The sequence below is a fragment of the Mauremys reevesii genome, linkage group 2 (genome assembly GCF_016161935.1).
Source record: "Mauremys reevesii isolate NIE-2019 linkage group 2, ASM1616193v1, whole genome shotgun sequence".
Lineage (NCBI taxonomy): Eukaryota > Metazoa > Chordata > Testudines > Geoemydidae > Mauremys > Mauremys reevesii.
The window spans coordinates 158952849-158979080 of record NC_052624.1 but is presented as its reverse complement, the minus strand read 5'-3'; the positions used below and the strand labels follow the sequence as shown (position 1 = coordinate 158979080).

Below are 26232 nucleotides of genomic sequence, written 5' to 3'. Positions count from 1 at the left end.
CCTCAGGAAGCAGCAGTGGTATCCCCCAGCACACTGACTCCTCTGGGCCTACCCCCAACCGGGACGGATGATCTCTGCTGGTGGGCCAAAGGAGAGCCCTGTCTCCAGGGCACATTCCTTTCTGAGCCTCTCTCTGCAGAAACGGGTGGACGCTGCCAACTGCAGGTTGGCCATTATGATCTGAAATGGGGGGGATCAGAAGCCACAGGTCACTAGGGTTTAGACTTCAACTAGTGACCCAACGCCAAAACACCTCCGCACCCCACTCTGGGTCCCCTGGTGCCACTACAGCTAAGGGCTAAAATCCCATTGGCCTCATCGTGAACAGGGGCAGACAAATAAATCCAGGCTGCCGCCCAGCCAGGGCATGACCAAGTGGCACCCCCTGACCCCACCTCCCAGCCAGCTTCTCCCTTTGTTTTCACAGGCTCAGGGGCTCTTCCCCTCGCTGCGACATGCCCAGGGCGTTGTCTTGAGGCTCACGTCAAAGCAGGCTATTTTGGAGGCCTGAAAATTATTGTTCCAACACTTGCTTTTGTTAGAACAGGAAAAATAAAATCCCAGAGAGAGTGTGAAATGGCCAGTACAGCACAGGCAGTAAGACCTCCCCTGACACATCAGATACCTGGGGGGGGGGGGAGGGAGGGAGGGCTCCCTGCGCCAGCAGAGAATTGGCACGCTGCTGTGAGGTTTCCAGTTTTGCCAAAACAATCAGGAGATTGGCTGAAAAAGCAGATTTTTTTAAAACAATACAGATTGGGGGTTTATTTGCCTTCAGGATTCACCTTTTCCTGCTTTTTGCCACAACCAAGAAAGCCAGAAAGTTACGTGTGGGGGAGGGGGGAGAAAAAGAGAGAGAGAAAGAAAATAAAGTTGAGATTCTCATGTAATCACCTGACTCCAGGAGATGGGGCTTTAAGAAAAGCAATCAAATATCTCAAAACTCGCGATCAAACAAGGACAGCGGGCAGCGCTGGGTATCCAACCATACGCAGAGCCCCGGCAGAGGTCATCCCACTTGGAGGCTCCATACTCAAGTCTGTCACTTTATGAACCATGCCAGGGAGCAGGGTATCCTGAGTCAGGACTCCAGGGTTCTTCTGCAACACACTTGCTGCATGCTCTTGGGGAGATCACCTTATCGCCAGTGCTCAGTCCCCTTGCTCACAGTAAAGCCCTTGGACAGACTGAGATGAAAGGGGATGCTAAGGGCACAGTATTAGGTGTTGCAGCCCTCTATGCTCTGACAACGCCCGTCTGCCCTCCTAGACCCTGCCTGCATTACAAACAGAGCCATGGCTGAACACGGTCTTGTTCTCGCCTGTGTGGAAAACACAACCTCCGAGACACTCGTTGCCGCCCAGCCAGTAACCAGCAGCTAAGAGGGGCCGAGGTGTTTCCCCGCCCCTGCAGCACTTGCCTACAACTTGTGCCTCCCGTTAAGGGAAAGGTGATCCAGATGTGCCCAATTCGGGGGAGGAAGGCGAACAGGTTTACACCAGGCTCAGGCCTGGACGGCTGCTCGCTCCTCAGACAAAAGCAGTAACGTGTGGCACTGGGGCAGCTCCTAAAGCAAGAGGGTGGGGAAGGGGGAACCTAGACGGTCTCATCCACAGACCCTATAAAAACAGGATCAGTGGCCGTGTCATTCATGCTCCCAGAAGGAGGAAGAGTTGAAATGAAGGTGAGGAACAAGAACAAAACAAAGGAGAAGAGTAGGGGAGCAGGGGTGCAAATGGCCTGGAGCCTTCACCATGCCGACGGCTCTAAGGCCCCATGGCCCCCCTGAGCCGTCCCTCTCACACGCTGCTTTGCAGAGCACTCCCTGCAGAAAGCTCTGTGCTGACACATGCCGACAGCTGGATCCAGCATGCAACCCTCGGCAAGCTCCCCAGGGCTGGAGAAGGACAAGGGGATGCTAATTCTTATTGCACAACAGGTTCTGTGCTTGGAGCACGGGCCGCGTTCTCTGTCTTGCCTCCCACCCGGCCCCTATGGCCCATGCCGTGCTGCTCTCAGATTCCCTTCCCGGCTCCATTGCTGGCAAAGGATTGGGACCAGCCAGCAGCCAGCCAGCCACCCCACCTGCCGCTGATTCTAAGACAACAGTCCTCAGTTTTGAGCACCGGGTTAAGAACGGAGTGAAAAAACACTCACGTCTGCCTGCATCAGGCCTCTGATGGCCTCCAGCACTCCTCGCGGGCACACCTTCCTGTTTAACTGCCCCCCTTCCACCCCCCGTTTCAAAAAGCAAACCGCCTCCTGGTTCAGAGAGGAATAAAACCGTGTGCAGGAAAGTCCCATGTGTGCGTAGGACTGAGGGATGCTTGCAGAGACATGTGGAGAGGGTGTAGATCTCTCTAGGAACAGACGGCGGCTAAGTGCTGGCTGAGCAGTTTGGCCTGGCTCGCGCTCCACCCCATCACTGACCTGTCCTGGGCGCCTGAGGTTTTCCAGGCCTGGCTGGCAGCAACAGGTGTCCTGAGCGACCTACGGAGCCCCCCTGCTTGGCCTTAACATCACTTTAATTTACTCCCTTTGCCACGCAAACCTGGAGCACAAAGCCTCAGCTGCCAGCTCACATTTCAGGAGCTCGGACGGAGCCACAGCAGGTCTTGGGAGAGGGGAGGAGAGCACCACAGCAAAGCCAGCTGCCCTCTGCAGCTGTCCCCGGAAGCTCCTAACAGGACGAGACCGAGGCAGGGCCCAGGGCTCAAGCTGCTCATTTCAGGGTGGCTTAGGAACGGCCCTGGTGCAGCCGTTGCCAGAGGGATGAGGTCGTTTCTAAATTATGTGGGACACAGCAGTAAAATAAGGAACAGCCAATATTTTCAGCCAAAGTGGATCAAAGTAGAACTCACGGTGATGGGCAAGAAATCCACTAGCTACACGAGCCCCGAACTCAAGAGGTGCTAGAGGACTATCGGGGTGCCGCTCAATCTCTTATAGCAGGCTGCAGCAAGGCGTGTTATCGACCACATGCTCCCCAGCACATCACCTTATGACCAAATGCCCCATGAAATGAACTTGCCACTGCTTCCCCTTGGGAGGCTGATCCCCAGCTTGACACATCAACCCTTCCTCCCATCGCTACCAAGCTCCTGCATCCGAGGTGCTCTTGCCCTAACCAGCCTGCATCATGCTTCGGGGCAAGTCACGCACAGGGACTGACAGCAAATGCAACATGACCCGTGCAGGGCGTAGCTCCATGAGAGAGGGAAGCAGCAGAGGCATTCACTCAGTTGGATGGACAATGAACAAATGGGCACAAGACGCTGCTGGAACGGGGCAGCCAGCTCCCCTTTTCAATCCAACCCAGGGATTATGCACTACATTACAGCTAAAGGGATTTCACTGGCGGATACAGAACAAATGATTCAGCCCTTTCCAGCAGCTGCCCCAGCACAAGTGCAGTGCCTGTGCACCCACCTCTCCTTTAGGGGAGCAGGAATCCCCTTGCCATGCTCTGCAGCAGCCCTGTGCATTGCTGCAACAAGACCCAAGGTGGAAGAGCGGGTCGGAGCCCGATGGCTGAGCCTGCTCTAAGCTGAACCACTAGGAACCGCACTGGCTGCTGCCGGGAACCTAAGATGTAAACAAGCAAAGGCTCTTGGAGAGTCACCTTGGGAATATCAATATAATCCTCCGGGGTTCTCCCTGCACTGAAGGAAACAAGCGTCATTAGCTGCTAGTCCTCTCCCACTTCCCCAGAGCCATGTGTGAACGCCAGCTGGCGCTGCGCTGCACTGGAGGAGAAATGCCTTCACATCAGCACCCAGGAGAGCCTACTACTGGCAAGAAGAGGAGCTCCCCTGGACCCCGCCACAACTGGCTGAGCTGGACGTAGAGGTTCTCTCGCTCCAGGCCTCACGCTGGCCCTTTGCCCGGGGCGAGCAGCATGCCGGGCGACTGGCCTTCCAGCAGAGAGAGACCAGGCAGGCTCTCCTCCCCGCTTGGACCACACCCCAAGGGGCAGCTGATGATTTGGTGGCCCAGCCTCCTCCCAGAGTCCATGTCACAGAAGCCAAATACCTGGCACCTTGGCTCCCGAGAGCTGGAATGAGTCCATCAGCCGAGAGTCTCTGGGGGAGGTGGCCAGGTTGATGTACGGTGCAGACAGAGACAAGGGTTGTCCTACCCCCTCTAACACACTCACTGAGGCCTGGGTAGTGGTTTGGTTTCGGACACCGCTCATTTTCAGCCCCTGTTCAGGTGCCAGCACCCACTGATGGGCCCAGCACCAGCAAAAGCCCCTGTGGCTCAACCTGGCCCTTTCTGGTCAACAGCACGATCGAGTGTGGCCCACCAGCGGTCCCCCAGGCCCGGACTGAGGCAGTGTCACACCGTGAGGGCACAGCTCAAAGGGGCTAGGAAGGGCAGAGGATACCCCGGCCCATATCCATTCAGAGCACCACTGCGTGCTGCAAAGCAGGATGCACCCTCTGCATGCCAGGCCCTCCACCTGCAGCAGTGAGGAGCTGGGCTGCAAACCGACTCAGCCCGGCAGCTTCTACAGAACACGGGCATTACTCAGCCCTCTCAGGGAATCCCCACAGCCTGCTCTGCCGGAGCCAGAGCGCACCAGGACTCCGGTGCGCCGGGGGGCAAACACAAGGCTGGGAGGCTACAGGCTCTACCTGCCTTGGAATGCTCTGCAGACGCTCGCTCCCGCCAGCCCGTCATGCTCACACCAGGGATGATCAGGAACACATGGGGAAGAAGCAGCTGCTCTGGGACGAAAGTCAACATCCTCCCAATGCTGGGGTGGGAGGGGAGCTTCCCACTGGGCACCCACACAGGCATCCTTCACTCGTGGGGTCTATTCCCAGCTCGGCCACTGACCAGCTGTGGGTCCATGGGTGAGTCACTTCCCCTCCCCATCTGCAGAACAGGAACAGCAGCACTGACCTACCTTTGTGAAGCTCTGAGATCTATCTTTCATACTTATCTGATGCACTATCCTCACAACACCCCTGTGAGGTAGGGCAGTGCTGTTTTCCCCATTCTACAGAAGGGAAACGCAGGCACACAGAGGCTAACTGATTTCCCCAAGATCACACAAGGAACTTGTAAGAACATAAGAACGACCATATTGGGTAAGACCAATAGTCCAGCTAGCCCAGTATCCTGTCTTCTGACAGTGGCTAGTGCCAGACGCTTCAGAGAGAATGACCAGAACAGGCAATTATCGATCCATCCCCTATCGTCCAATCCCAACTCTAGCAGTCAGAGGCTAGGGACCACCCAGAGCATGGGGTTGCATCCCTAGCGATTGATGTACCTATCCTCCATGAATTTATCCAATTCTTTTTTGAACCCAGTTATACTTTTGGCCTTCACAACATCCCTTGGCAATGAGTTCCACAGATGGACGGTGCTTTGGGTGAAGAAGTACTACCTTTTGTTTCTTTTAAATCTGCTGCCTATTGAAATCATCAGGTGACTCATCATTCTTGTGTTATGTGGAGGGGTAAATAACACTTCACTGTTCACTTTCTCCTCACCTTTTGTGATTTTACAGACCTCTATCATGTCCCCTGTTAGTAGTCTCTTTTCTAACATAAACAGTCCCAGTCCTTTTAATCTCTCCTCATATGGAAGCCGTTCCACACCCCTAATAATTTTTTGTTGCGCTTCTCTGTGCTTCTTGCAATTCTCATATCTTTTTTTTGAGACAGGGTGACGAGAACTGCATGCAGTATTCAAGGTGTGGGTCTATCCTAGATTTTGGTATTATGATATTTTCAGTCTTATTATCTATCCCTTTCCTAGTGGTTTTTAACGTAAATTTAGCTTTTTTAACTGCTGCTGCACACTGAATGGATGTTTTCAGAGAACTATCTGGGTTGACTCCAAAATCTCTTATGAGTGGTAACAGCTACTTTAGACCCCAACATTTTGTATGTATAGTCGGGATTATGTTTGCCAATGTGCATTCCTTTGCACTTATCAATACTGAATTTCATCTGCCATTTTGTTGCCCAGTCACGCAGTTTTGTGAGATCTCTTTGTAACTCTTCACAGTCTGCTGTGGACTTAACTATCTTCAGTAATTTTGTATTGTCTGCAAACTTTGCCACCTCGGTGTTCACCCCTTTTTCCAGATCACTTATGAATATGTTAAACAGCACAAGTCCCAGTACAGATCCCTGGGGGACCCACTATTTATCTCTCTCTACTATGAAAACTGATCATTATTCCTACCCTTTGTTCCCTGTCTTTTAACCATTTCCTGATCCATTAGAGATCCTTCCCTTTTATCGTATCACTGCTTACTTTGCTTAAGAGCCTTTGGTAAGGATCTTGTCAAAGGCTTTCCACTATGCACACTCGATCACCCTTGGCCACATGTTATTTGACCCACTCAAAGAAGTCTAATAGATTGGTGAGGCATGGTTTCCCTTTATAAGAGGCACGTTGACTCTTCCCCAAAATACTGTGTACATCTATGCATCTGATAAGTCTGTTATTTACTATAGTATCAACCAATTTCCCAGTACTGAAACAGCCTGTAATTGCCAGGATCGCCCCTGGAATATGTTTAAAAATTGTCATTACATTAGCTATCTGCCAGTCATCTGGTACAGAGGTGGCTCAGCTATTGGACGGATCCTGTGTGTCACTTAGGATTAAATCAAGAATTCTCTCTCCCCTTATGGGTTCCAGGACTAGCTGCTCCAAGAAGCAGTCATTAATGGTGTCTAAAAATTTTATCTCTGCATCCTGTCCTCAAGTGACATGTTCCCAGTCAACATAGGGATAGCTGAAATCCCCCGTTATTGTTGAGTTTTTGTAGCCTCTCTGATCTCCCTGAGCATTTCACAATCACAGTTTCCCTCCTGGTCAGGTGACCAACAGTATATTCTTACGGCTACACTCTTATTGTTCAGGCATGGAATTTCTGTCTGTAGAGATTTGATGGTACTGTGTGAGTCATTTAAGATTTTTATTGTATTTGACTCTATGCTTTTTTTCCCATATAGTGTGACTTACTCTGTCATTCCCATATATTTTGTACCCTGGTATTACCATGTCCCATTGATATTCGTCATTACACCAAGTGTCTGCAATGCCTATTATAGCTATATCCTCATTTAATACCAGGCACTCAAGGTCACCCATGTTAGTATTTAGACTTCTAGCATTTGTACACAAGCACTTATGACATTTGTCAATATTTAGTTGTTTGCCTTCATGTGATGTAATTGAATAGAACTCTTTTTAATCTGTTTCTCTTTAGTTCCTATCTGTACTTTATCAACGTCCATCCTTCCCTCTTTACTAGTATACAAAGTATCCCTTTAATAAATCCTTCCCTAAGAGATGTCTCTGTCTGAACCCCTTGCTCCTCTGCACCTCTCGGCTTTCCCCCAGCCCTCAGCAGTGGAGGAGGGACCTGAACCCATGTCTCCCAACTGCTAGGCTAACATCCTAAGCACTGGACCATCCTTCTTCAGATCCTCTAGTGACAGAGCACTGTACGGTCTGTAATCATACTATGGGTCTGTCTGTGTCTCAGCGTGTCTTGGAGAGCTCAGTCTCTGGTTCATTGACTCCCCACCGCCGCTGGCAAGCCTGCCAACCAGAGGGCCAATTAGTGCCAGCTGTGGTGGCATTTTCGCTCGTCCTCTGGGGGACGGGCTGAGACCCACCAAAGTGGTTTCACATAGGCACAAAGGAGCCATGAGGCGGGAACAGCTTGCAGTCACTACCAACTTGGGCCAGACTCAAACCAGAAAAACTAGGCAGGGAAATGACTCTCTGGGCACTGCTGTGCAGAGGAACTCTGTGCGGCACCAGCCCAGCCCAGCATGAGCCTAACAGCTTGCACTCAAACCCACTGGCAGAGCGGTTACGTGTGCCAGAGATCAGAGCTACTCAGCAACCCCATCTCGAGCAGGTCTCTGCTATACAGGGGACGGACGTGATGACTGAGAGAAGACCCACTGAGGTTCATCTCAGAGAGGGGTCACGATAGTTGCTGGCCAAGACATTTCCTAACAAAATGGAAGCTTGTTCAAATACACATATAGTACCCCTCCTCCAAAGACCAGCCTTCCTCACCCCCACCTCAAAGGGTTCTAACAACTTTGGTCTGCTCCACAGACGTGTCCTCTTTACACCTTGGGCAGGCACTGGAGGCCGAGGAGGAAGCTGGCAGAATGAGCCCTCACGTCCACATGTGCTCTACCGTGCAATCTTCTTAGTTCCAGTTCCCTAGCCTTGCCATGATTAAATCAGCGTGCGAGCCGCCAGAGTCTCTTTGCCTTTGGGAGACGATTTTTTCAAAGAGAAGAAGGGGAGAGAAGGGGGAAAAAAGCTGCCACAACTGCAGCCCAATAAATAACAAATAGGAGGCTGAAAAGGGTTTCAGAAAGAAACCATCTGCGAGGCCCAGGATAAACAGGACTCAGCGAGGGCAGCTCAAGTAGAACTGGAAATTGGTCATAAGTCGAAACCCTATATTCCCCCAGACAATATGCAATTTTGGTGCAATCAAGCTGTGCGCAGAAATGAGGCCTGCTCTAGAATTCCACATCTGGAAGAGGTTTGGACTCCTGCGTGTGTAACAGCAGGGTTGGCTGTGGCCTAACACGGCTATCTGTGTCTTGTTAAGAATACAGTACTTTTTCCATTAGGCTATTAGCACAGAGGTCATTCCAAGGGGGTGGGAATTAAAACCTTATTAATACAGGTCTGAAAGGGCCCCGTCACCTCGCAGCGCCTTTGGACGAACATCAGAAGTGGCACGAGAGGCAGAACTGCATTCTCTCTTCACCCACATCCCCCAGATGGGGCGATGTGCGGCCAGACTGAGCGGAACCCCATGTATAGTGTGCTGGACTTTATAACAGAGCAGCGGCATTCACACCATAAACTATGGCTGCAAAAGAGGTACCATTAGAAGTCCAGTTTTTGATACACAAATATCAATAAAGTCTGGTTGCTCCTGGATGATCTCACTCACAAAACCCTCAAAGAGCCTTCTCATGCATCTCCACTACCACGTACCAGAAAGGGCAGGGAGGAGAGAGAGAAATTCTGCTTCACTGGGCTCACCTGCTTGGAATCTAATGCACAGGAGTCAAATTGTGAAACCAAATTTTTATTTCCAAAGTTATCAACATTTGCAATAGTAACGTGGGCATGGACCATCATGAGCAGACAAGCGGTTTCCCTAGAGAAGTTCTGGGAAACCCACAACTTGGGCCATTTCAAATAAGTGATCCATGCAGGAAGAATGCATTTTAGGGAACCCTCCAGCCCTGTCTCTAAGGAAAGGAAAACAGTCTGGCGAGCCTAGAGTGTTTCTTCCATTACTAATCCACAGGGTTGCAGCTTGGATAATGGCTTTTTGTGCCAACCAGAGTAGCTGTAAAAGCCCCAATACACGCCACAGACCAGCTCGTATGGCACACACAAACACCTATGTGTGCACCAATACATGCATGTATGCAAGGGCAGGTGAGAGACATACATAAACAAGTGCTAACTGGCAACTTTTGTTCATACTGCACTAGGATATTAGTGGCCTAATACCCTTTCCCCCTTTGTACACTTCCCCCAGCATGTGAGCGTGCCTGACCTTGGGTCGTGGGTGCTAGAGAAGAACATTAGCAGAGGCAGGTTTCTAATGGCTGCACGCTGAAGAAATTGCTTTTTTTTTTTTGCAATAACAAAGCACAAAAGCTCTAACCAGAGCCAACAACATCCCATACCTGCAGCTGTTCCATTTCCTTAGAAATTGACTCCAGGTGACGGAGTTGCTTTGGCAAGAGGACGGAGCCAAGCCACGCAGAATGTCGTGCTAAGACAGCTGTGGCTATTTAAGATTTGACCCTGAGAGATACAGAGCAACTTCGACTTCCACAGCCTTCAATGGGACTGGAGGGTGCTGGGCACCTTGCAGGATCAAGCCCTTAGCCATGCTGCTCCCCTGGAGTTGCAATGGTCTGCATGGAGCCTCCCGGGCACAACGTGAGGACTTCAATCAAATGGCAGAGCAGACAATCCCCAGCACTCAGCATCCCCGGTTCTCGGCACATCAGGCCTCTTCCTTTGCCAGAGACACTCCATCACATGGAGTTAATTTCTGTAGTTAAACATCTGCTGGCATTTCACTGGTTTTGCTTCTATCGATCTGCGTAGCACCGATCCCATGGGGGAGCTGGATGGAGAGAAAATGAGCTGTACTTTCTCTAAACAGAAGGCTTTCCATGAGCATCAGCCATGCATTATAGACACGGCAGGAAAACACAAAACGTGGATTCTGATCCTCTCATCCACATCACTCATGCCACTATGGAAAGAGGCTGCCTAGGCTGGGGTTTAATCCATGGAGGTCAACCCTCCAACACCTGATGGAAGGCTTTAGAGGTGGCTCTGCCTCTGTGCCTGGTTCTCTCTAACCCTGGTTTCCATTACTGGACACATTCACATGGAACCAGGATCTTGAATGCACTGGCTCTTATCCACCACTGCTGCTTATTTCCTCCATGCCTTCCCTCTGGCTCCGGTGGGGAGAACTGTGATACCAGCGAGGAGTCTCACTTTAAGGGTGAATAAGGAGCCGTGACTGCTGAGACTCTGAAGCCACAAAGATCTTGGCTCCGTCAAACACCCCTAGCGGTTTAAAAGAAAAAAAAGAGAGAGAGAAACTCAAAACATAAACCATCGGGGCCTCTTACAACATCGCAGGCCATGTTCTGGCTGCGGGTCATGCACAGGCATGGGTGCTCCCCACTCTGGCTGCAGCTCAAACATGCTGGTCTCCCCCAACTTCCGCAGGCAGGCAGAACAGCAGAGGAGCGATGCACGGTGGGGCAGGGAGCGTGCTCCATGTGTTTTAGCACGTACCACCCTGGCCAGGGCCCATACACCCCTGTGCCATACCGGTTACATCACTTTCTGGCAGGAATAACTTGCTTGGGCACAGAAGCTAGACAGAATTAGGGCTGGTCGTTCAGGCCTAACGTGTCCCTGTATTCTGGCCAGACCTGAAGACGACCAGAATTAGGGCCCTACTTTTAAGTGCCAAGTGTTATTGTTATTGTTCTAAACAAAATGTACCCAAACTTTCCCACCAAGAATCAGCTGCTCTACAACTTTATCTAAAGAGTCTCTCCTGCAGAGTTACTCAGGAGCTTTGCCCATAGATCTTCCCCTGTCAGATCCTTCAGAATGGGTTTGAAGTGCAACTATTTTTTCAGCAGTACCACTCATTGAGAAATAGACATTAGTCACGTTGCTTAATGCAGGACTGGAAGGCGTTCAGATACGACCGTGATGAGAGCAGCGTGAGTACCTACAGAGAACGGAACGGATGCCCTGTGACTCTCAAGGGCCAACTGCTGCTTTCCTACTTTAAATCCAACGGAAGACCAAGCCACTATGCCCTCATAATCTAAACGGGCCGCTCATCAACTAGAAGCCTCTGGTTTTGATTTTTCCATCTGGAAAAGGTTTAGAATAAATCACGTTTAGTGTTGGACACTAAAGTCTGGGGTCACTGAATATTTGTAGCTTTCTGCCTGTGTTTGTCAGTTTCATGTCAGATTTGAGTGGTGCCCCTTAATGTTCATTGTATGGTCAATCAGGCTTTGCTACTTTGCATTGCGTGCTGTCTCTGTATGACCCTATCAGCAAATGAGCTTCTCCCTCAGAGAGCCAAATTACTGAAAATTAAGTAATACCTAGCAATGTTAAATCAGTGAAAGACAGACTTCAAAATGCCCTTTCTGCTTTCACCGTCCCCGCCACTCAGTGCGGTTTGGTTCTTTCCTCCTATACAGCATTTCAGCAGCAGCTAATAAAGTCCTTTAGCCACACATCCAAGTCCCAGTTCAGCAAAGCAGCAAAGCATGTGCTTGTGTGTTTTGTTGAATAAGGCTGGACTACTGAATCAGGGCCCCAGTGCACATTTGGAAAAGGCAGGGATGTAAATTGAAAAAATATAAAAATAAAAAGCAGTTTTCTCTGGGAAGTGAGAAAAGTGATCAGATGTCTTAACAGAATTTCTGAGTTATGTGTGGTGGTAATTAAAGGAGAGAGTGGATTACATACGGCAGATATCACTGTTAATTATGAAAATCACTGGTTTTATTTTGTTTTGGGACTATTTACAGTAGTATTATTGTAGTTACATCTTTAGTGTTGTCTTTGTGGGAAGATTTTCACATTGCCAAAATAGGTTATTCTATGTGTACACACACACGCAGGCGCACCCACTGGCCAAGATTTCCAAAAAGGACTAGAGAATCTGGATGCTTCATTTTTCAGGGACCCAGCTTGAGATCTCTGAAAGGGACCTGGTTTTCAGAAAGCCCCGAACACCCACACTCTGAGAATCAGACCCTTTTAAAGCGATACAAGCTGGGCACATGAAATCACTACTTGCTTTTGAAAATCTTAGCCAATATGTCAAGTATGCTAGAGCACAGGCTAAAACATGGCTGGGGAGATAAAATGAACTTTATGAACAGAACCCCAAAAGTGTCAGGTGCCAGAGTGCAGTAGGCTTGCTTGCTAGAGTAACCCCACCCTTTCTGAACTTGAATGATCCGCACAGCCACTGCATGCACATGTCATGGCTTTAAAAACAAAATCCCTTATTTTGTAATTTAAAAACAAACTAATAAGCACACCACCACTACATACCAACAGCCTTAACAAAAATAGATGCAAGACTAAATCCAAACCAGAGTTAAACACAGAACAGGAACATTGCTTGGCTTTTTAAAAATGGCTCCACTGCCTATATGCTGGAACTCAGAAAACATGCCCCCGTCCTACAAACACTTATGCAAGTGCTTGACTTTATGCACTGTAAATAGTCCCGTTGACTTCAATAGGACAATTCACAAAGCACACACCTGCAGGTGCAGGGACTCAATGCATATGCTTAACATCACACCCTGCGAGCAGTCCCGGTGAACCCTGCTTACTGCCTGTATGGCTAAGCAAGTGAAAAAGCCTTGGCAGGATCGGGCTCTAGATGAGCATAAAGTACTATTAACATTGCCTCAAATGACAAAGTGGGGTTCCGAGGACTTTTAAGACAAGTTTCAACTGTGAGACCTCTTCTGTGCATACAAACCACTGAAAATCAAGTGTTACAATGAAAAGACAGATGGAACTTTTAAAACATTCCCTACTTTACATTACCAGATCAAACTGAGGGGAGGGGAGCTATTTTAAGAAACCTGTGCTTTATTATTTCCAGTGGAAACAGTTGTTTTCAAACAAAAGCTCTCTGTGTAAAGCCCCAGATGTTGCCAAAGGAAAAGGTGGAAATGAAACTGACTATAAACCAAAGTGAAACTGATTTCACTGATTTTCAGGCCAGGCCTGCACTAGGAACTTTTGCCAATACAGACCAGTAGGAAACGGGACCCATCCTGATTCAAGGCCCACTGAAATCAATGGACCTCTTTCTACTACCTTCAGTGGACTCTGGATTAGGCCCACAAAGAGATTTTTTTTTTTTTAAAACAGTCGTGCCCATGCCTATCTAGTCACTTCCATTCTTCCAGTCTTCTTAAAGACTCTGTCTGACCTGATACGACCAGGGCTGAGAATGGACAGACCTTATTCTGGTGAGTGGTGCTAACGAAGTCAGTGGAACTACTGGCTTGAGCCCAGGCTGCGAGACTGGGCCCAACGAGCGCACCAAGAGTGGCACACTTGGAAGTCGACAAGACCAAGACACAGTTGCAGTCTGAGTTGCTTCCCGTGGGTTTTCTGTCCTCCCTGCCTGGTGCCTTCTTCCATGTCACAGATGTTCTAGGAACGGCCCCCCATGCCCCGGCTGTGCTTATGCAAATTTCACACTGGTGCATGCTCCGCCATTGGGCGCACTCAGACCCCATGGTGGCTAGAACGCTGACAGCACCAGCTCCCATCCTCACCCCCTGGGTACAGCTGTGATGATGGGAGATCCTAGGAAATCACGTCTACTGACGTACAGACAAGGTCTCTGTGTGCAAGGCTCCCACACACAGCCTCCTCGATTCACCTCACCTCCAGCGCAAGTGGGCCCTAGTCCCGCAACCGAAGTCATCATCATCCCAATCACATGCCTGAACTCTCAGCCCCCTTTCTCCCCCGCTCCCCGAAGGCAGGGGCCTGGCCCGGTCATTATGTGGTTTGGAAGCGGCGCCTGCTTATAGCCCTCAACAAACAACACTTCCCACCGTCCCCTCTGGCCAGGGAGCGCTGGACCCTGGATTCCAACAGCCCAGCAGAGTTTACACACAGGAAAAGCGTCTGGCCTAAGGGAAGCAAAGTGACTGGTGGAAAAAAGGGAGATGTATGTGAGAGTGTTGGGGGGGGGGCAAGCGGAGGGGCTCGCAGAAGGAGAACTTTGGGGGTGTTGGGAGCAGTCACTGGGAGGCACTGGGTGAGGTGTTGGGGGAATGCAGAGAGAGGCACAGGGGTAGGCAGAGGAGTCATTCTGGGTGTGTATGGGGCAGGTAGGAGGAATCAGGGTGGGTGCTGGGGGCAGGCAGGAGAGATCGGTGGCTGTTCGGGCAGTAGTTCTCAAACTTTTGTACTGGTGACCCCTTTCACATAGAAGACCTCTGAGTGCGACCCCCCTTATAAATTAAAAATACTTTTTCTAAATACATTTAACACCATTATAAATGCTGGATGCAAAGCAGGGTTTAAGGTGGAGGCTGAAAACTCAGGACCCCCCATGTAATAACCTCATGTCCCCTGAGGAGTCGACCCCCAGTTTGAGAACCCCTGTGTTAGGGGGATGGTGGGTGCTGGGGGGTAGGTAGAGAGGGGCACACGGGATGTGGGGTTGGCAGGGGGAGTCACTCTGGGTGCGTAGAGAGCAGGTATGGGGGGGATGCAGGCAGGGGGAGTCCGCGGCTGTTAGGGGTACGGACAGTGGGTGCTGGAGGAACCAGATAGGGGGCACTGGGTGCTGGACCAGGCAGCGGGAACCAGGGGCTGTTGGGGTGGGGGGTCCCGGCAGCCGGGACTGTCGCTGCCCGCCCGCCCGCCCAGCCCGCGCTCGCTACTCACAGGGTGACCGTGGTGTTGGGCAGCAGGCGGGGGTCGGGCGGCTCGGGCAGCTCCTCGGCGCTGCAGATCACCTTCCTGCGGGCCGCGCCGGACAGGCCCAGCCCCTTGGGCCGCTCCCCCACGCACTTGCAGCGGGGGGTCTGCGCGGGGCAGCTGCGGGCGCCCCCCGCGCACAGCCAGGCGGCCAGGCAGAGCAGCCCGGCCGCGCAGCGCATCCTGCGGGCGGCCCCGAGCCCATCAGCCCATCCTCGCCGGGCGCCCCGAGCCACGAGACGCCGCCCCGGCCGGGGCTCCGCTGGAGGAAGGGCCCTGGGCGCACAGGGGTGCGGGCCCCCTAGAGCCAGGTCCCGGGCGCAGCCATGTGCAGGGTCCCGGCTCCTTCCCAGGGGCGCTCCGCCCTCACGCCCCCCCGGAGCCGCCCCGGCGCCTGGCTGCCTCCCGCGACTGCCCGGTGCCCTGCGCAGCCCGCGGCATGGTCGGGGGTCTCGGGCTCCGCGGCTGCCGGCGGGGAAGTGTCCGGCCGCTGCGCTCGGGATGGGACCTAGCGGTTTCTGCGGCTGCCGCTCGGGTCCCTCCCCTGCTCCGCCAGGCTCGGCTGCGGGGCCCTAGCGCCGCCCCGCTCCGGGAGCGCCCAGCCCGGCCCCTGCTCGCCTGCCCCCGGCCCCCCACCCCAGCCCACCGAGCCCCTGGGCTCCGCCCCCTCCAAACCTCCGGGGTTCCTGCGCCCCAGCGCTCCCCGACACATCTCGGGGCCCCGCGGCACCCCCCTCCCGGGGCTCTTCCCCAGAGTCCCCGACGTCCTCCCCCACCAGCCCCACCGAGCCGCGAGGGGCCTGCCGAAGGTGCCCACCCAGAGCGCCTGTGGAGAGGGAGCGGGAACCTTCCCCACACACCCGGTGCGCAGCCCTGGGGCGCTGTGTAAGCCCCCCAGCCACACCTGCCCCCACTCTGCGTCCAAAGCCAGGAGTGGGCAGTGTGTTAAGAGCACTCCAGTTCCCTCACCCCACAGCTCTGTCACCCTCCCCAGTGCCTTGGCTGCTGGGGCTGGGTCAGAGCTGGAGCCAGGAGGATGGTTTTCCCTGGGAGGAGGCATTCTGTAGCTGCTAAGTTTGAGGAGGGCAGCATCTGCTCCTGTACAGCAACCATCGGGCCAGGACAGTTTGTCCATCCTGCAGCATTTGCTGTAGGCCACTATTGGAGACTGGATAGCAGATGAACCACATCCTGGCACAGCACCTGGCAGGTTACCGCCTAGCAAGGTGGAAAGCCCGTCCATCTGCCCAGGAGACAGAAGAGCTGAGCCAATGGGCCACAAGCCAGTGACAGTGCAGCCTTCCAGGACACTGGTGTAGCAGTGGGTTGAGCTGAAGCTGAATGATGTAGTTTGTGATAGGACCTGTAGGGTGAAGGAGGCGTTGGTGGCACTAAAGATTGAGGCAACCCCCCTTATTGGGCTATTGCACCATCTTGGGGTGTCTGACAACCACTGCTCCCTCTTCTTTTCTAACCGGTTCAAGTCCTGTAACACAGCCATCCCTCCACCCTTCTGCCTGGCTTCCCACTCAGCCCCACATGCCTTATCCAGCAGGTTCCCTTTTCCTGCTTCACTCCCATTTTCCTCCTCAGGCCTGTTTTCTAGTTGCATGCCCATGTGGCTGGAGAGGTGCTGGGGTGCTCAACACCTTGAGAGTCAGATCACTTGTCTCAGTGGCTCTAGCCAGACTGAGATGCTTAAGTGTGGGCGGTGAAGCACAGTGCCCATAATCTGTGTGAATGTCCTGTTGCTATTCTTCACAGGTACTGCAGTAGCACCTGCGAGGCCCAGTCATGGGCCAGGACCCCATTGTGCTAGGTGCTGTACAAACACAGCACAAAAGGGATGGTGCATGTGGACTGAAGGCAGTATAGCGAAGGGTACCACGTGCTGGGAAGTAAGAACTGAAAGGCATTTCTGCAGTTCACTTTGTGGTCTGTCTCTTCCAGCCCCTCTTGGCTTCCACACTGCATGCTTTCAAGTGTCTGTTTGCTTCAGTGGTTTTCATGCTAACTTCAATATTGTTCATCCTGTGTCCCACTGGTGGAAGCTGGCTTTGGTGTTTCCCCCTCATCTCCCAGTACAGGGGGCTTGTGCTTTCTGCAGCCATAGCCCACTGGTGTTTCAAATAAAAAGGGATCAAAAGAGGGCAATGAACTCTTGAAGAGCCCCAACATGAGAGAGGAGGGAGTCAGGGCTGGGGAAAGAGGTCTCTGCAACTATCACTTCTCCCAGGGTACGTCTACACTACAGGATTATTCCAATTTTACAGAAACTGGTTTTGGGAAACAGATTGTATAAAGTCAGGTGCACGCGGCCACACTAAGCACATTAATTCAGCGGTGTGTGTCCATGTCCGAGGCTAGCGTCGATTTCCGGAGTGTTGCACTGTGGGTAGCTAATCCCTCCTGAAGGAGAGAGAATTTTTATTCCTTCCTTTCCCTACACAGATCTCTGCCGTGGGCTGTTTGAAGAGCAGCTCACTGCAGGGGTAGGGTAGGGGAGCGGACTCACAGCAGCACAAAGGCCCAAGCTGCTCACATAGGCATCTTCACATTGGGGACACAGGCAGGTGGATTTTTAGCATAGCTCTTTAGATGCATAACCCCAGCAGCTGGCAGAGTGTGTTTCAGCTGATCAGGAATGGCAAGAAGCCAATGGAGCAGGCAAAGGGACCCAGAAAGCACTCAGCACCTTTCAGCATTGGCCCCCTAACCGCTCTTAGTCTCATCTGTAAAATGGTGATATTGACCTTCCTCACTGGGGACAGTCATTCTAAATTAATAGCAGCAAAGTGCACTGAACTCCTCGGGTAGCAGGAGCCAGGTAAATGTAAAGGGTTACTGTAACGAACCTGCTACTGTGAAACTGGAACAGAATGCAAGCACAGACAAACCCACTGAAAGGAGCAAAGTACAACTGCAGTTCCCCAGCCCATCAAGAGACATTGCTCCAGGGAGGCAGAGCTGGGAGAAGGAATGATTTCTGTAGAACCAGGTTTCACAGTGAACCCACCTCTTTACCAGGAAATGCTGCAAGGGGCCCCCAAGCCTTTCTTGTCTGCTGTCAGCACCTAGCCAAGTGCTAGTGAACTCTAGCACTAGAGACCAGCGAGGTCCAGCCAGTTATACCCTCCTTGGAAACCAACATCCTATTTGTCCCTCATTAAATTGACAACAGGACTTAATTGGTGTTCACCCTAGTCAGCCTGAGAAGGGTTATTCTAATATGGCACATGAACACCCTTCCCTCCCTGAGCGAATGAGCACGCAGGTTTTATGTATGGTCAGTCAAGCTGTACAGTGTATTGCAAGTGGGTATGGCCCTGTGCTTAGCTGACCAGCACCCACGCTGCTGCCTGGGGCACAGCCTGCATGCCAAGTGGAGTCTGACACACTCCTCACTAGCCAATCAGTTTTTAAGGTTTCATTGTAATGACTCAAAGACAGAAAACGGCAGGGAACAGGCTTTATCTCCCAGAGGAGTCAGCTCTGTTGGGACTGGAGCCTGTGGTTGCCAGGGCTCCTAAATGGAGCTTTAAGCCTTCCTTTCCAGGGAGTGACTATCACAGCAGGAGGCAACTTAACCTGAGCCCACCACGTACTTGGTGCAAATGAGCTTTTCAAAAACACTGACACTCACAGAAGTGTTTCCACCTATCTTTTTGTCAGCTTCTATTAGAAACAGCCAGAAGAGACAGACACACACCCCATTCCGTGCTGCAGATGAACCCCAGGTTGCATCAGTGATATTGACTGAACAACAGGGAAACCGACTTTGAGAGTTTTAAACAAAGCTAGCCATTTCTGGAAAATCTAGCCCTAGCGGATTAAAGTTCTTTCACTCCTAACCTCCAGTGTTGCTAGTAACAAAGGGAAGGTATTTTGTTCCTTTGCGACATGATTTAAAGTGACAAGGCCCCTGGGAATTTAAAAAAACTACCACCCAAAGCAGAAAACAAGGGCTCAGTCCTGCAAACACGATCATGCCCTATGCTTACTGTCCTGGATGGCAGTAGGCCACTCCGCTCAAACCTTAAGTAAACAAGTATTTGGATTAGGGCATTGGAGTGTTTGAAAAAGCCAAAATACTGGTCAGCTGAAGCTAGCAGCAGGCTTGAGTGGGTCCATCATCTTACAAATAGCAATTAGGGCTCAGTTGCAAATATCCCACCAGGGAAATGGCCTAATGCTTTGCTACTAATTTACGCAAGGAAATTAAGGAAACTCCAACCAAGAGACACAGAGAGAACATTTATGCATTGTCCAGAGTTCCATGGGTAGCAGTGGGTGGCCTAGCCATTCAGGACTAGGCTCTCACCCACTGATTTATTCTGGGTTGCCTTAATGACCCGTTTCACTTCTCCTCCCTCCTGGGAGCCAGTGGGGAGGTAGGAGGCTGCCTACGCGAATACATACTGAGCACTGCCCTGGATCCAACGCCAGCCCATAATTGAGGCACTCTCTGCCTTTTCTTTCCGAGGGCGATGTGTCTGACCCAGTGGTTAGAAGGGGTCCTCGAAAACACAGCATTAATTGTGCGTTCCTCATGAGCGGACAGGAATGGGCTTGGCGAGGTTCTTGAGCCCTGGAGGATATTGGTCAGGGCTGGCAGCATTCTGCGGCCAATCAGAGCTCTGGAGTGGTCTCTAAAGGACGTTGAAGCAATCATGCCCCGGCACATGGTCTTCAGCATTTCAGCCTCCTATAAAGTTACCTCCACAAAGAGTCAACCCTCCTCCAAACCAATAACAAAAAAGTGACATATCCAGGGACATCACCACTAGAGGAGAATGTTCAAACAGTGCTTCCCAGCTGATCTGAGCTTCGTGTACAAGTTCTTTCAGCTATTTCCAAGCCCCTCTAAACTCTTTCCCAGACAAACACCCAGCTTGCTCCATTCTGAATCACTATCCTGCTAAACCAAACAACTGGGTAACTTCATAACATTGGAGCCTGAGTGTTAGAGGCATGGTAACCCTCTCCATTCCCAACCTCAAAAGCAAAATACTCTGGCTTTGAGTAAAATCAAAGCAGAAGAGTCTCCAAATTCTGCTTATTTGCGTCCAATAAAAACCTCTTTTACATTGGCTTTCACTGAGGAAATCTGCTATCCAAGAAATAAACAAGTCTCATTTTGCTTCCACTGATGAAATCTGCAACAGGCTCCAGCCCCTGGCTAGCCATCATGAATGTTGACCCTCACCGTGTGTAGCTAAGGCCTTTACCCTGTCTGAAGCTTTCACAGATCCTATTAGGCAGGTCAAATGACATGTCAAGAAAGTAAGCGTTACATCTGTCATCAGATGCAATTTGCACTGTGCTGGGGGCTCATCCGTCAGAAGGGCTACATCCAAACCACTTGTTTTTGCAAGACTGGTTTTCAGATGCTGCAAAAACAAGCACTGGTGAGATTTTCAGCCCTCCACGTCGGCCTATCACCAGGGCTTCCTGTAGAGGTGTATGGCTCTCCCTAGCTTTCTCTGGTAGCAGAGCACCTTCCAACTGCATATGGATTTACCCTCACAGCCCCTATTACTCAGCTGGAGAATTGGGTCCCAGAGAGGTTAAGTGACTTGTCCAGTATCACAGTCAGTCTATGGCTGAACAGGAACTTCAACCCAGGTCTCTTGAGTGCCTCAACTGCAAGAATGTCCTGGCCAGAGTGAGAATGAAAATCAATTAAGAAGTTAACCATTTTGCAGCCTTCTAAAGAGCTCCAAATGGAGTGCCCCACAGAGCTAGGCCAATCCACACACCCTCCCCTAATAACACTTGTTTACAAGGGGAGAGCACACATGCAGACCATACCCGTGAGAGGGGCATCGCCCTCTGGAGGGCAGCAACACACAGGCATTCTGCATGGGAGCCCTAAGCTGTGCCAAAGGAGAGATCTCACACACTCACGGCTTCTTACTTTTAGCAACCCCAAGGATGAAGCTCTATGTAGAATTGCTAGCAGGGATTGAGTGACAATGACTACAGCCCAACTGCGCCTCTACAGCTGCTCATCAGAGCCAAACACCGGGGTGTTAGAGCCAAGTGCTTGCTCTAAAAAGAAAGTTCTCATTGGACACCGGAGGCACAGATGCACAGTAGCTCTTGTTAATCCTAGGTGCAGACCTGAAACAGGTCACAACACAGTGGACGAGCTTGACTCAGCAGCCAGGCTTGGAAAAGGTTTGACTCCCCAGCAGGGGAATGTCACAGATAGAGAGCATTTGAAAGGAGATGCAGACAGTCTTCTAGTCACAGAACAGGTACAGCACAGGCAGCTGCGGTGGAAACGTCTCCAGAACCAAGATGCTTCTATCCACAGAGAGACCCTCTGAGTCGACACAAGCACCATGCTGATGAGCACAGAAACCCCAGGAGAAAAGAAAGCTCAGTCTTCAAGGCCACACTGCTGAGAAGTATCAATGGAGTGGACAAGGCACAAAGAAGGGCCACAAAAATGATGAGGGGTGTGGAACAGCTTCCATATGAGGAGAGATTAAGACGCCTGGGACTGTTCAACTTAGGAAAGAGACAACTCGGGGGGGGATATGATAGCAGTCTATAAAATCATGACTGGTGTGGAGAAAGTGAAAAGGGAAGTGTTATTTACCCCTCCACATAACATATGAACCAGGAGTCACCCAATGAAATTAATAGGCAGCAGGTTTAAAACAAATACAAGGAAGTACTACTTCACCCAACACACAGTCAGCCTGTGGAACTCATTGCCAGGGGATGTTGTGAAGGCCAAAAGTGTAACAGGGTTCAAAAAAGAATTAGATACGTTCCTGGACGATAGGTCTATGAGGCTATTGGCCAAGTTGGTCAGGGATGGAACCCCAGGCTCTGGGTGTCCCTAGCCTCTGACTGCCAGAAATTGGGAATGGATGACTGGATGGATCACTTGATCATTGCCCTGTTTTGTTCTTTCCTTCTGAAGCATGATCTGGCAACAGCCACTGAGCTAGCTGGACCATCAGTCTGACCCCCTATGGCCGTTCTTATGTACCAGTAAGTGGTAATCAGGGAGGTGGCTGTTGTGCTGGGGATACCTATTGTTTTCAGATCAGTCACTGCACAAACCAGCTGCCATCTTCTGACAGCATTCTAACCCTAAGCTGGGACACCCTCCAATGCTGGGTGAGCCGCTCCTAGACCTTTCCCCACACCTTAGCCACATCCACATTTGCTCCTCTCTCCCCCTCTTTCCTCTAGAGAGATTCTAAACTTATCCATAGGTAGTGACTGGCCTGAAGGCACAGACAGAAACTGAAGCCAGGTCTCCTCCTCCTCCTCCTCAGTCCTTCCTGCCCTCAGAAGAAACAATACAGCTTCTTTTCCTTTGGATGAGATCCCTCCTGAGCATCACATGAAGTCTATATACTGTACTGAATGATGCCTAATGGGGAAAACAGATAACTTTCATGTCTATCCAAGTCCTCCCAGCAGCCCCACCCTGTTGAAAGCTAGAGCCAGCACTGATCGCTTCTCTGCACATCTGTCAAATAGGGTCACACATTGATTTTATTTCACAGATTGGCAGGAAGATCAAACTTGAAGCCAAGTACTTTGCAACACACAAGATACTATCTGAAACAAACAAACCTGACTTAGCAGCAGGAGGAGGGATAGAGGTAGAGGACAGTGTCTGGACAGACTGGATTCCTCCTAACTGGGTAATTGAAGCCTGCAAAGCTCAGTGGTTTCAAAAGCTGCCTTTAGAGTAGGAGGCTGCTTATTTAGTATTGATATTTATCTAAATATAGCTTTTGCATGGAGTCTTTCCTCACCCACTGCTATGAAAAGAGCAGCAACACATGATTCCAGCCTAGAATAATAATTTTTATTTCTTTTGGAGACAGCCAAGTCTACCCAGAGATGGTCTCTCAATCCCCAAAGAACAGTTCCTTCGTGACAGACAGGGAGTCTAACTCATGCTTCTTCGCTGCTCCCCTGGCTCACAACTGCTTTGAAGTGCTGAGAGACGGGTCTGTTTGTACAGGAGAGTGCATCATGGGGGTGTCTCAGCTTCTCCAAGGCAGGGAGAGAGCCTGGAGGGTCTATAGTTAATAGAGAGTCCAAGGTTAATGCGCAATTTGAATAAATCTTGTATATGCCATGTGGATAGGACTTTAATACAAAGCTACATTATGAAATGGCCAGTTCTGTAGTGTTCGCTCAGGCTTCCCTGCCCAAAACCTACTTTTTAAAAGCTATATCTACAGTGGCATACAGGATCTGATCCAAGAGATGAATATAGCTGAACCATTCGGTAATAGCAACTATAATGTAATTAAATTTAACATCCTTGTAGGGGGCCAAATACCAAAGAAACCCAGCACAGTAGCACTTAACTTCAAAAAGGAGAACTACAAAAAATGGGGAGGCTAGTTAAATGGTAATTAAAAGGAACAGTCACAAGAGTGAAATGCCTGCTAGTGGAACAAAAAATAAAATAAAAATACCATCCTAGCTAAACAGAATCAAGAAGCAGAGAGACACAGAAAAACATCCTTTAAAAACTGGAGGTCAAATCCTACTGAGGAAAATAGAAAGGAGCATAAACTCTGGCAAGTCAAGTGTAAAAGTATAAATTATGCAGGCCAAAAAAACTAATCTGAAAAGCAACTAGCAAAAGACACAAAAACTAACAGCAACAACATTTTCTAAGCACTTCAGAAGCAGGAAACCTGCCAAACGATCAGGTGGGGCGCTGGACAATCGAGGTGCTAAAGGAACACAGAGCTGTTGTGGCAATGCTCAACGAACTCTTTGCATCAGTCTGTGTTGCAGAGAATGTGAGGGAGATTGCAACCTGAGAGCCATTCTTTTGAGGTGACAAATCTGAGGAACTGTCCCAGATTGAAGGGTCTGCAGAGGAGGTTTTGGAACGAATTGATCAATGAAACAGTAATAAGTCACCAGGGCCAGATGATATCACCAAAGAGTTTTGAATGAACTCAAATGTGAAACTGCAGCACTATTAACTGTGATACATAACCTATCACTTAAATCAGCCTCTGTACCAGATGACTGGCAGATAGCTAGTGTAATGACAATTTTAAAAGTACACTCTAGAGGAGATCCCGGCAATTACAGGCTAGTAAGCCTAACTTCAGTACCAAGCAAACTGGTTGAAACTATAATAAAGAACAGAATTATCAGACACAGATGAACACAGTATTTTGGAGAAGAGTCAACATGGCTTTTGCAAAGGGAAATCATGCCTCACTAATCTATTAGAATTCTTTGAGGGGGTCAAACAAACATGTGGACAAGGGTGATCTAGTGGATGTAGTGTACTTGGACTTTCAAGAAACCTTTGACAAAGTCTCTCACCGAAGGCTCTTAAGCAAAGTAAGCAGTCATGGAGTCAGAGGAAGGTCCTCTCATGGATCAGGAACTGGTTAAAAGACAGGAAACAAAGGTAGGAATAAATGGTGAATTTTCAGAATGGAGACAAGTAAATAGTGGGGTCCCCCAAGGATCTGTCCTGGGACTTGTGCTGTTCAATATATCAAATGATCTGGAAAAAGGGGTTAACAGTGAAGTGGCAAAGTTTGCAGACAATACAAAATTACTTCAAATAGTTAAGTCTACAGCTGACTGTGAAGAGTTACAAAGGGCTCTCACAAAACTGGGTGACTGGGCAACAAAATGGCAGATGAAAATCAATGTTGACAAGTGCAAAGTAATGCATATTAGAAAACAATCCCAACTATTACATGCAAATTGATGGGGTCAAAATTAGCTGTTAACACTCACAAAAGAGATTTTGGATTCAACTGGATAGTTCTCTGAAAACATCTGCTTAATGTGCAGTAGCAGTCAAACAAGCTAATATATCAGGAACCATTAGGAAGGGGACAGAAAAGACAGAAAAACATCATAATGTCACTATATAAATCTATGGTACACCCACACCATGAATACTGCGTGCAGTTCTGGTTGCCGCATCTCAAGAAAAGATATTGGAATTAGAAAAAGTACAAAGAAGGCAACAAAAATGATTAGAGGTGTGAAACAGCTTCCATATGAGGAGAGATTAAAGAGACTGGGACTTTTAAGATTGGAAAAGAGAGGACTAAAGGGGGAATATGATAGAGGTCTATAAAATCATGACTAGGGTGAAGAAAGTAAGTGCTATTTACACCTTCATACAACACAAGAACTGAAGGATACCCACTGGAAGCAATAGGTGCAGATTTAACACAAACAACTATTTCTTTACACTTTTTATATGGGAGGGGTAATCCATCCGACCTCAAGACTAAACTGTCATCAGCTGGGATTATTCTTTCAAGGCAAATGCTGACAGCGATAATGCCCCTAGAAGAGGGAATAGGAGTGGCAGCAAACTAGACAAGTGCTTATATTTTAATAGATGTAAATAAAGCTCGTGTTGCAGGGGGATGAGGTGCCACGGGGTTAATAACAGGCCAGGAAACTTTTCATCACAAGGCTCTTGACTCCATTCCAGTGACTAGCAGTTAGCATCTGGCAAGTGGGCCTCTGTGAAATGAGTGGGGGGTCCAATCCCACTTCTCCCTAGACAGGGAGGACCACCACATTTGGTCCCCTTGCTGGCAGCCTCCAGAGTGGCCAAAGGAGACCAAATCCCCGCTTTGGGGGGAGGGTGTCCTTCTATTGGTGGGGGGCAGGGTGTGCATGAAGCTGGCACTGGTGCTACCCATCAAACTTGCAGCACAGACAGAAGGCTCCCAGGTTGTCAGTGACACCTTGCACCAGTACAAAAATGCATGCTGGAATGCATGAGAGTGAAGCAGCTTCACAAATTGAGAACAGAAGCTAACAGTGCAATGCTTTCCCCACTAATGCTTTCTCATGTTGGCACTCGCCCCTCCACAGCCACTGTGATCATAATGGTAGTTCCTCCTCCCAGGCTGCCCTCAATACCACTCCTTAGTTCTGTACTGTGGGAGAGGAAGTGGCAAGAAGGCAAAGTGCGTCTCTAATGCTGCACACCTCATTATATCAGCTGTAGGTCTCGGACATAGCTGTGACTGTGTACTTCACTGAAGGCCAGCAGCAGATCCTGCTATTTGAGTCCTAGGCATCTTTTTAGTGCTGCTCCTGAGTGCAAATTGACACATACACAAACGGAGATTTGGAAACCAAACACTTATGTTCACTGGTGACCTAGTTTGT

At 50.0% G+C, this 26232-nt stretch overlaps 1 protein-coding gene across 1 annotated transcript in view; it reads right to left on the bottom strand.

The window, feature by feature from the left end:
- The window catches only part of ADGRA2 (adhesion G protein-coupled receptor A2), a 111946-nt gene extending 96640 nt beyond the window's left edge, over positions 1-15306 (bottom strand). The window contains exon 1 of the mRNA XM_039523684.1: positions 15034-15306. Coding sequence (XP_039379618.1) covers positions 15034-15248 — 215 coding nt within the window. The 5' untranslated portion in view covers positions 15249-15306. The remainder of the gene's footprint in view (positions 1-15033) is intronic.
- Between the last annotated feature and the right edge of the window lie 10926 nt (positions 15307-26232).